At 42.8% G+C, this 12,269-nt stretch overlaps 1 protein-coding gene across 1 annotated transcript in view; it reads left to right on the top strand.

Annotated features, from left to right (window-relative positions):
• LOC126475119 (myrosinase 1-like) overlaps window positions 1-12,269 on the top strand; it is a 186,388-nt gene that overhangs the window by 57,945 nt on the left and 116,174 nt on the right. The window contains exon 3 of the mRNA XM_050102713.1: window positions 7,533-7,666. Within this exon, the coding sequence (XP_049958670.1) occupies window positions 7,533-7,666 (134 nt within the window). The remainder of the gene's footprint in view (window positions 1-7,532; window positions 7,667-12,269) is intronic.

Genomic DNA, 12,269 nt, shown 5'->3' with positions numbered 1-12,269 from the left:
GCGGAAGTTCGTAACAACTGGCGATTTGGGAACTGCTGCTGGGAGAGGCCGACGGCCAGTTGCGCCGCGAATATTGTTGAAGAAGTTGCTGTTGCCATGGCTGAGAATACTGGACGCATGGTGCGCTCTTCAAGCATTGCACAGTCTGTGTCATGACATCTGAACATTTCATGGTCCACCGTTCCAAAATTACCGCAAACCATATTTTGAAATGTTATCCAGGCTGCCGTGAAGGCAAATGAACCTCACATTGAGCAACAATTGTAACCTGAAATGTAAACAGGGTATGCAATTTACAAAGGCTACTCACTCATTTCCAAATTAAACCGTGTTTCCTTCAGAGGTTTATTCATTATTTCTCTTCCGCATGTCCTTACAGATGTTTCCACGAAGTTTGAGCATTCATGAGCACCGCTGTGTTACTCCAGAACATTGCTAGGACCGCCATCTCTGTTGCCACGTAGTCCGTATTCACTTACTGTAAGACGTATACGGAAATTAATTACACCGTTTAGTAATAACTGAAACAGTGCAGAATGGAGCATAATAGACAATCGATCCACTGTTGGAGCAATACCAACGGGGTTCCAGGAGAGGGCCAGCATTGGTTTCGTTTCTGAAACTCAGGAACAGAAAATTCGTTGTGACTTGCGCCGATTTCAGGAAGGGGTACAGCTTAAATGATCTAACTCCCCTATTTCAAATTCTTGAAGAGTTTTGATTAGATAACAAGACAAAAACGACTACCCAGAAAAGAGAGTTCAGAGGAGAGACGACTTACGCCTTTGAACCCAAGAGAGGTGTGAGACAAACAGATAGGCCATCGCCCCTGCTCTTCAACTGCGCTTTAGATAAGGTCATCCGAGAAAGGTGGAAAGAAATGAACAGAAATGAGCTAAGGCTAGCCTACAAGTACATGAATCTTACATTCGACAGTCAGCCTTTCCGAAAGATCTAGTGGTCTTTTACACTCCATAGATACAAAAGACAGCTAAAGGAAGGTATCGATTGATAGTACACATTCTGAAACATCAAGGATTCATCAGTTTAGCATTGCAGCGAAATGTGTGAGGTAAAAATTGCAAAGTGGGACAAAGAGATGAATACACTAAACAGGTTCAGATGGATGTAAGTTGCAGTGGTTATGCAGAGATAGAGACTTGCATAGAGTAGAAAGAAGAAGACCACAACAACAATAACATGTCTCGTGAAGTCTTCGCTAATTTCGATGAAGTATCTGTACTGAGTCACATTAAAAGTGGAAGCAACACCAAATAATAATTTGAGTAAAGAAATAAAATTTCGTGAACTATTTGTCTAGCTAACATATTTAAGTGATTAACACTGCCAAATCACCGCTTAATGTAAGCACGACATAAGCAATTGCAAATGTGAAATACTGGTACATTAATAACGGGTGTAGCGGCCGGACTGTTGATTACAAGCATGCAGAAATGCATGCATTGTGTTGTGACAGGGCCTGGATGTCATTTTGTGAGATGAAGTTCCATGCCTGTTGTACTTGGTCAGTCAGTACAGGGACGGTTAATGCTGTTTGTGGATGACGCTGGAGCTGTCATCCGATGACGTTCCATATGTGCTCGACTGGAGACAGATCTGATTGTCGAGCACACCAGGGCAACATGTCGACACTCTGAACGTCGTGTTGGGTTACGACAGCCGCATGTAGGCGAGCGTTATCCCCTTGGAAAACATACCCTGGAATGCTCTTCATGAGCCGGCCGGAGTGGCCGAGCGGTTCTAGGCGCTACAGTCTGGAACGCGACCGCTACGGTCGCAGGTTCGAATCTTGCCTCGGGCTTGGATGTGTGTGATGTCCTTAGGTTAGTTAGGTTTAAGTAGTTCTAAGTTCTAGGGGACTGATGATCTCAGAAGTTAAGTCCCATAGTGCTCAGAGCCATTTGAACCATTTTTTTGCTCTTCATGAATGGCAGCACGACAGGTCGAATCACCAGACTGGCGTACAAACTTGCTGTCAGTGTGCTTGGGATAGCCACGAAAATGCTCCAGCAGTATACGAAATCGCACCCCAGACCATAACTCAGAAGTATGTAAAGGGGGACTAGCATGCAGACAGATTGGTTGCAGGCCCTCAACTGGTCTCCTGACCAACACACAGCCGTCACTGGCAAAGAGGCAGCATCAGCTTTTATCAGAAAACAAAATATACCTCCACCCTGCCCTCCAATGAGATCTCGCGTGACTCCACTAAAGTCGCAGATGGCAGTGGTTTGGGATCAGTGGAATGCACGTTAAAGGCATCTGCCTCGGAGTTGTCCTTGTAATCGATTTGTAACATCGTTGTGTAACTGTGGTGCCAACTGCTGCTCAAATTGCTGCTGCAGATGCAGTACGATGCGTCAGAGCCACACGCTGAACACTACTCTCTCGGTAGTGCAACGTGGTGGCCCAGAGTCCGGTCTCCTTGCGACCATCCATCGGGACCACCGCTGCCTGCAATCATGCACAATGGCCATATTCCTGCTAAGTCTTTCTGCAATATAGCAGAAGAAACATCCAGCTTTTCGCAGTCCTATTACACAACCTCGTTTAAACTCGGAGAGGTGCTGATAATGGTGTCTTTGTCGCCTTAAAGGCATTCTTAACTAACATCTGTTCACCATGTTCAATCTCAAAGGTAATTAATGCTCACGACCGTTACAGCGTGTATTTAAAGAACCTGATTGGAATCCTGATAGTGGCGCTACTAGGCCACTACATCTTTCAGATGTAGAAACACGACTTTCCTTTACATAGCACAACTCCTTATTGGTTTTGCGATTTTTTTCTGTCAGTCTACTGTGAATGTAAGAGCTGTAATAAGCTACCAGTTCTAACATGAAAAACTGTTTTCATTAACTCTCAATCAGTCTAAATGGAAATCATAGTTAAAACGTTTTGTAAACGTGTAAGGCAGCAAAATAAATGGTCAGATTCGCATCTTACATGAGACCTTTACAAATCGCAATGAGAAGGTGAAGATGACACTTAACGTAAAACGGCAGTTATGAAAACATTTGCCTATCAATATGTAATGCAAAAAGGGATGACAGTCAATCGACAGTAATTAACACACCATTCCTATACAACGTATGTCTTTGAGTGGTAGGTAGAACAGGGAACGCGAGTAGAGTCGCTTTTAGTTTAGAAAAGCCAGCTCCACAATGACGTAGCGAAGCCGTGCTGTGGGAATTAAGCCAGAAACCACTTAAAGGGGTGGCAGGAAGGAGGACAGCGACCCAAGACCAGGTGATTCAAGCTGGAGGACCACCTGTAGCGAGGTATCTGCTCAAGGGCAGAGAAGAAGCTTTGGAAAACTGCGTTTCGAAATTCCAATGGGATACGAACAAAACTAAGTGACGCATTTTCGGCCAGCGAGTGTGACACACGGAAAGGTCAATGTACTTTAGGCTTCTAGAATGGACACAAAACATCCGATTGGCGGAACCGCACTGGGAAGGAGAAAAATACTGAAGTTTTAACGCAGTTTGATAGAAGGGATATTGTGATTCATAGGGTGTGTTTCTACAAAATAAGAGGAACGCTCCTATTGGTCGAAAAAAGCCATGATGTGAAAAAGGAACCCAAGTGGAGGGAGGCATTTCTGCCATGAGTAGGACAAGAGAGAAATTTCAGAAGGGGACTCTTCTCTGCACTGACGTCAAGTGCAGAATGGAGCACTTAACCCTCCGTACGACGCAGAGAAGAAATTTGTGTCGACACTCCATTCATAGCGGCTGCACTCCAGCTAAAGAATTATCTGTAGCAATGTTTAGCTCCAACTGAGGAGAAACGAACCAGCCAAATTAGTTAATTGTTCTTGCGCGAACTGAGACGGCACTACAATAAGCACGCTGCTCCAACGATGCACATGTATGTCGCCACATAATAAGACTAAGGCTGAGTACATGTTTTCTCGCATAACGAGAAACAAGGGAAAGTTTCTGCTGGAAAATTCAGCAAAGACCAGTTTAGTTTTGTAGGAATTTCAGTGGGAGGGAGCGGCCTTGCAGACAGCAGCACGTCACAGCTTAAGGTAAATACCGCGTGCAGAGGCATAAAATTTGTTGGTTCACCAGCTTGTGCCCACTGTAAACTGGAGCGGCCTTGGGTAATCTTGCACTCAGATTTGTCTACATCTACATCTACATCTACAGTTATACTCCGCAAGCCACCCAACGGTGTGTGGCGGAGGGCACTTTACGTGCCACTGTCATTACCTCCCATTCCTGTTCCAGTCGCGTATGGTTCGCGGGAAGAACGACTGTCTGAAAGCCTCCGTGCGCGCTCTAATCTCTCTAATTTTACATTCGTGATCTCCTCGGGCGGTATAAGTAGGGGGAAGCAATATATTCGATACCTCATCCAGAAACGCACCCTCTCGAAACCTGGCAAGCAAGCTACACCGCGATGCAGAGCGCCTCTCTTGCAGAGTCTGCCACTTGAGTTTATTAAACATCTCCGTAACGCTATCACGGTTACCAAATAACCCTGTGACGAAACGCGCCGCTCTTCTTTGGATCTTCTCTATCTCCTCCGTCAGACCGATCTGGTATGGATCCCACACTGATGAGCAATACTCAAGTATAGGTCGAACGAGTGTTTTGTAAGCCACCTCCTTTGTTGATGGACTACATTTTCTAAGCACTCTCCCAATGAATCTCAACCTGGTACCCGCCTTACCAACAATTAATTTCATATGATAATTCCACTTCAAATCGTTCCGCACGCATACTCCCAGATATTTTACAGAAGTAACTGCTACCAGTGTTTGTTCCGCTATCATATAATCATACAATAAAGGATCCTTCTTTCTATGTATTCGCAATACATTACATTTGTCTATGTTAAGGGTCAGTTGCCACTCCCTGCACCAAGTGCCTATCCGCTGCAGATCTTCAGTCCGGAACCACGGGACTGCTACGGTCGCAGGTTCGAATCCTGCCTCGGGCATGGATGTGTGTGATGTCTTTAGGTTCGTTAGGTTTAAGTAGTTCTAAGTTCTAGGGGACTGATGACCACAGAAGTTAAGTCCCATAGTGCTCAGAGCCATTTTTTTGCAGATCTTCCTGCATTTCGCTACAATTTTCTAATGCTGCAACTTCTCTGTATACTACAGCATCATCCGCGAAAAGCCGCATGGAACTTCCGACACTATCTGCTAGGTCATTTATATATATTGTGAAAAGCAATGGTCCCATAACACTCCCCTGTGGCACGCCAGAGGTTACTTTAACGTCTGTAGACGTCTCTCCATTGACAACAACATGCTGTGTTCTGTTTGCTAAAAAGTCTTCAATCCAGCTACACAGCTGGTCTGATATTCAGTAGGCTCTTACTTTGTTTATCAGGCGACAGTGCGGAACTGTATCGAACGCCTTCCAGAAGTCAAGAAAAATAGCATCTACCTGGGAGCCTGTATCTAATATTTGCTGGGTCTCATGAACAAATAAAGCGAGTTGGGTCTCACACGATCGCTGTTTCCGGAATCCATGTTGATTCCTACATAGTAGATTCTGGGTTTCCAAAAACGACATGATACTCGAGCAAAAAACATGTTCTAAAATTCTACAACAGATTGACGTCAGAGATATAGGTCTATAGTTTTGCGCATCTGCTCGACGACCCTTCTTGAAGACTGGGACTATCTGTGCTCTTTTCCAATCATTTGGAACCCTCCGTTCCTCTACAGACTTGCGGTACACGGCTGTTAGAAGGGGGGCAAGTTCTTTCGCGTACTCTGTGTAGAATCGAATTGGTATCCCGTCAGGTCCAGTGGACTTTCCTCTATTGAGTGATTCCAGTTGCTTTTCTATTCCTTGGACACTTATTTTGATGTCAGCCATTTTTTCGTTTGTGCGAGGATTTAGAGAAGGAACTGCAGTGCGGTCTTCCTCTGTGAAACAGCTTTGGAAAAAGGTGTTTAGTATTTCAGCTTTACGCGTGTCATCCTCTGTTTCAATGCCATCATCATCCCGTAGTGTCTGGATATGCTGTTTCGAGCCACTTACTGATTTAACGTAAGACCAGAACTTCCTAGGATTTTCTGTCAAGTCGGTACATAGAATTTTACTTTCGAATTCACTGAACGCTTCAAGCATAGCCCTCCTTACGCTAACTTTGACATCTTTTAGCTTCTGTTTGTCTGAGAGGTTTTGGCTGCGTTTAAACCTGGAGTGGAGCTCTCTTTGCTTTCGCAGTAGTTTCCTAACTTTGTTGTTGTACCACGGTGGGTTTTTCCCGTCCCTCACAGTTTTACTCGGCACGTACCTGTCTAAAACGCATTTTACGATTGCCTTGAACTTTTTCCATAAACACTCAACATTGTCAGTGTTGGAACAGAAATTTTCGTTTTGATCTGTTAGGTAGTCTGAAATCTGCCTTCTATTACTCTTGCTAAACAGATAAACCTTCCTCCCTTTTTTTATATTCCTATTAACTTCCATATTCAGGGATGCTGCAACGGCCTTATGATCACTGATTCCCTGTTCTGTACATACAGAGTCGAAAAGTTCGGGTCTGTTTGTTATCAGTAGGTCCAAGATGTTATCTCCATGAGTCGGTTCTCTGTTTAATTGCTCGAGGTAATTTTCGGATAGTGCACTCAGTATAATGTCACTCGATGCTCTGTCCCTACCACCCGTCCTAAACATCTGAGTGTCCCAGTCTATATCTGGTAAATTGAAATCTCCACCTAAGACTATAACATGCTGAGAAAATTTATGTGAAATGTATTCCAAATTTTCTCTCAGTTGTTCTGCCACTAATGCTGCTGAGTCGGGAGGTCGGTAAAAGGAGCCAATTATTAACCTAGTTCGGTTGTTGAGTGTAACCTCCACCCATAATAATTCATTGACTAACCATCCACCGTAGACTTCATTGTCATCCTAAATAGTACCGAACTTTGTACCAGAATCGGACGATTTTCGTAGTACTGACCAACATCATAATTTATGTGTGGGAACAATTTTGTAAAGAAACGTCCAACTAAACTTTCATATTATTGTGCTTAAGATTAATGTAAAGAAACTTCCAATTAAAATTCCATAATATTGTGTTTAGGATTAATGTGCTTTCAGAGAGTTAATACTTAACATTGTCGTGTATAAACTTATTTCACTCTTTGATGTTGGCCAGATGCATTATCCATTGCGCTGTTTTCATGTTGGCGTGTTGAAAACTGTGTGAAAAGGTGTAATTTGGTGAGAAATATTGCGACATTAAACTTGTTGTTTCACCTCACACAGTTGTTCTCAATTCTCGAATAACCAAAAAAAACTTTACGAATGAAACACAAACGAGGAGAAACGATAAAATTTTTTTCTGTATGGAAACATTCATGTTTTTTGGATGTTGTGCGAAGTTATTATCACTAATGTGCAAGACGGAGCTAACGTTTTTGACCTGACTCGATAAGATATTTAGAACAATAAATTTAATACTGTGTCGTAAGATGAAGTCGGACTGAAGTTAGCGTTACAGCCACAGAGTAAATTATCTGTAAATTGCAGGGAAAGGTGAGAACAGCTGGGACCGAATAACGCACACCCATCCAGAGCTGGTCACAGATGGTAGCAATGGTGACATCGCGTGTGATTCATACCACCGGTACAAAGAAGACGTGAAGGCCATCAAAGAGATGGGGGTTCGTATTTAACTTTACTTCTCCAATCACTTCAGAATGATGTACTGTATGTCTTGTCTAAGTAAATACGTCGGCTATTTGGAAAGTAATGTCCGATCGGGCAGAAAATGGAAACCACAGAGAAAATCCGATGAAGCTTTGCACAGATGTATTGGGCAGTGTCTTTAGTATGCCATTCGATCGCGTCATATTTCTCTTTTCAGTTCTGAGAGCGCAGTGAGCACGCAAAGATGCCCAGAAAATAGTGTCTTCCACCAAGTATGAAGGCTAGGTGAGAGATTCGCCTGATGTCATGCGGCCCACATAAGATAACTGCTATCCGTGTCCTTCATGACAATTCTTGATCGCACTCAGCATGGGCAATGAAGATGCTCCTGCAGTGTTTTCGATGGGAAGTTTTTGATTATTCACAGTACAGCCTGTAGATGTGGCAATGGCCTTGCCGCAGTGCGTACACCGGTTCCCGTGAGATCACCGAAGTTAAGAGCTGTTGGGCGTGGCCGGCACTTGATGGGTGACCATCCAGCTGCCATGCGCTGTTGCCATTTTTCGGGGTGCACTCAGTCTCGTGATGCCAATTGAGGAGCTACTCGACCGAATAGTAGCGGCTCCGGTCAAAGAAAACCATCATAACGACCAGGAGAGCAGTGTGCTGACCACATGCTCCTCCTATCTGCATCCTGAACTGAGGATGACACGGCGGTCGGATGGTCCCGATGGGCCACTTGTGGCCTGAAGACGGATGCACAGCCTGTAGGTAGCTCCCCTGAGTTTGACGCCTGCTCATGTGAACCGTTGTCTATGGAGACAGCATTTTGGCACAGACAATGAACTGTAGACCAACGTAGAGAATTGGCGGAAACCACAGGCGGCTGCCTTCTATGACGAGGGTATTAGAATGTTGGTACAACGTTACGACAAATGTCTAAGTCGGAGCGGCGACTGTGTAGGGAAGTAGCAGGAAGGTGTAGCTAACTGTTGCAAACAAAACGTTTTGCGTGGCATCTGTTCTTTCGGACTGTCCGAGAGAACAGACATCACGCATTCATATTAAACATTTTTTATTTTCACAGTGGTTTCCATTTCGTGACTGATCGGATCTTACCTTCGGAACAGCCTTCGTACATCATCGTCGTATTATTATTACTATTATTATTATCATCATTATTATTATTGTTAAGCTTATAATTGTCAGCCATTCTACGTCCTTTGCTGGAACGATGCCTCCTTCAGACTTGTGCATGCATTAAGTCATATGCAGGTGGTATAAAAAATGTTTTGACCGGTTTATTTGTTTGGTTTCGTACCTAAGCGTTAAAAATCTTTAATAAAATAAATAATAAATTGTGTAATTTTTCGTAAGAGAGCTGCTGGACGAGGATTGCGTATTCTTTAGCCTGCTACACTGACAATAATGAAAATGCACGATAAACAGGGATTTCGGTAAAAGATACATTCGTTCTGTTACTATCCGCAACTTGGTTCCTTGTTAGAAGCATGTTCGAGTGTATGATGAAGCTTCTCTGAAATTGTTGGTAATCTTTGCTTTGAGTCTTTTCTCTGAGAGTACTCCGTGTGTTTCTAAATGACCAGTTCTACAGAACTGCTTCATTTGTGATTAAGATGAGAGAGACATCAATGCTATTTTTCACGTAACGAGATAATGATTCGGAAAATGAATTAAGTGTTGAACTGCGTGATGTACGTGTTGCCGAGCCGCGAGAAACGATCTCTGGTGGCGTACTAATATGTAAGGCTGAAGAAAATGTGTTCGAGACGAGAACTTAGAGCTTCTCTTCCAGTCTAGTTTCAGGTCCGTACAATGACCACAATTGCATTCTACCTTTGTAACTGTTTTGTTTTAACACAATGCCCTTATCTTGATATGGCACACCTAACATGCTTGCCAATATTTTGTAATGTATGTCATTAGGCACTTATCGAAGCCTCACAGCCATAAAACTGCTCTGCAACTACAACTGGTATCGTATTCACTTTTATATTTATGATATGTGTGTTTCAGATTAGTTACGCAAGATCGTAGTTAGCATGTCTTTTATTTTATTTGTTTCAAGAGATCGGAAGATTAATCATTATTAAAACAAATATGACAAACTACTGAAATAAAAATATAGTAGAACAATAATCAGTTGTCGCGTATATACAGCATGTCTCCATTGACATCATGTCGAGCTTTCATAAACTGGGTAAACATTATTGCATGAATAGCTAGATGTTTTCATTGAAGTGCTCTTACAGACCCAACTCACAGAGACAAATAAACAACATTACTTATATTTACATTCCAGTCAGACCTAAACACCATCCGCAAAAGAGAACATTAGCGGTTGCAGTCGGCACGAGACATACACATTTGTAATTGTTTTCTTTCTACGTCACCTGACACAAGTATACGTTTCATTGACTTCTCCTGGTTTATGGCGGCTGTAGTGAATGTTTTGGAATCGCAGCTGAATCCCTGACAGGTGCGCTGTTTACTTGCCTGCCTACGTGTCGCAGTCAACTCCACTTCATTTTCATTCGTCGTTATTCTGTCTTCCACAGCAGCCTGTTTCATAACCCATTTTTGTTTATTTTCTTGTCTGTCGTAGTTAATCAAACATGAACTTTTTCATTTCTCGCTGAACAAACCTAAGTTTTGAATGGTTTTTTTCATTAGAAGTCCCTCTCCTACTGCCGTATGTCAAAACCGGTAATACGATTTCTCATATATATTACCGGCCAAACCCGATTTTGTCTAGGTCAAACTCGTTCATCCTGTTACCGATAGGATAAAACAGTTTAGCCTAGGTCAAATCCGGTTATCCTAGTTAGAATATACGTGCTTTACGATAAACTGGTACGTCCTAGTCTGTACTAATTTTGCCTAGCACGAACGGGGAATTCCTGAATCATCTTTGGCTCGCCCCTCGCGGCTATCAATCGCTCTTCTAAAAAATGGTTCAAGTGGCTCTGAGCACCATGGGACTTAACAGCTGAGGTCATCAGTCCCCTAGAACTGAGAACTACTTAAACCTAACTAACCTAAGGACATCACACACATCCATGCCCGAGGCAGGATTCGAACCTGCGACCGTAGCAGTCGCGCGGTTCCGGACTGAAGCGCCTAGAACCGCTTGGCCACCGCGGCTGGCAATCGCTCTTCGCTCGCACTGTTCTTTGTTTTGAACGGTATTTTGCATCGACGAGTGCGCGTGTTCAGTTGCTGGTTGCGCTTAAGAGATTTTATTATAATCCTAGTGTAATTATTGTGAGGCGTTTCATCATGGATGAGCCTTCGTGTAGTAGACAAGCCAACCAAAAGCTGTGGAGAGAAAAGTTTCTGGAGGAAATTTTGCAGAGTGAAAACAAAAAGCCTTGTCATTATAATGTGTTATCAGTAGACAAATACGCGGATTTGGTTAAACAAGTAGAAGACGCGGAAAAGTTAGAAAAAAGAACATCATTACAAAAAAGAGGACTAAAACTATTTGCTGTTTTGAAAATTGGTGATGTGAAAAAACTCATTGCACGGTGTGAAGGGAATATAAAATACATTGCTCCAGCTGACGAACTTTATGATGTGATTGGCACAGCTCATGTAGCTGTGGGTCATGGTGGTCGCGATAGGCTGTCAGCAGAGGCAACAAAAAAATATGCCAATATCACAAAGAAAATGATATGCCTCTATTTATCAATGTGTGATGTTTGTCAACAAAAGAAGACATGAAAGAAAAGAGGGCTAGTTTCAAAGCCAATTCTCCATTCGGAAATGAATAGCAGATGCCAAGTCGATTTGATTGATTTACAAACACAACCAGACGGAATTTAAAATTCATTCTAGTTTACCAAGACCATCTCACAAAATTTGTTCTTCTTCGTGCATTAACATCAAAGAGGGCTGAAGAAGTTGCTTATCATTTGAATGACATATTCCTAATTGTAGGGGTGCCGTGCATTCCTCAATCTGATAATGGCAGAGAATTTGTCAAAATTGTTATAAGTGAACTCGCAAAGCTTTGGTCAGAACCGAAAATTGTGCATGGAAATCCAAGGAACACCCAAAGTCAGGGTTCTGCTGAACGTGCCAACCACAACATTGAAAATATGATAAGTTCTTGGTTAAAGGACAACAGTTCGACCAAGTGGTGGGAAGGATTGAGGTATGTCCAATTCATGAAAAATCGAGCTTACCACTCTGGCATAAAACAATCACCTTACAAAGCATTATTCGGAATCGAACCTAGAGCAGGACTTTCCACTTCCTCGTTGCCTCAAGAAATCATAAGTGATATTCAGGATGAATATGACCTAAAGAAGGCAATCGAAGATGACAGCAATACTGAACAGTGCGAAGACAGTGATGATGATAACATCGTGAAAACTGAAACAAACGACATTCAAAATGCTAGAAAAATTGCGACAGAAAATTTAAAAAAACAAGCTAAAAGAATGAAAGCTTCCTCTGGCAAATCCCATCCACCAGCTGACATCGGAGACAGCGTAACCATACCTATTTCAGATGTAGATGAAGGCAGAGGTGACCTTCGAAACGTAATTGGAGTAATACTTCAAAAGACTGATGAGGGCCTCTAGAAAGTTG

Source organism: Schistocerca serialis, chromosome 1, assembly GCF_023864345.2.
Source record: "Schistocerca serialis cubense isolate TAMUIC-IGC-003099 chromosome 1, iqSchSeri2.2, whole genome shotgun sequence".
NCBI lineage: Eukaryota > Metazoa > Arthropoda > Insecta > Orthoptera > Acrididae > Schistocerca > Schistocerca serialis.
The sequence above is the reverse complement of the archived record's forward strand: the minus strand, read 5'-3'. Positions and strand labels throughout refer to the sequence as shown.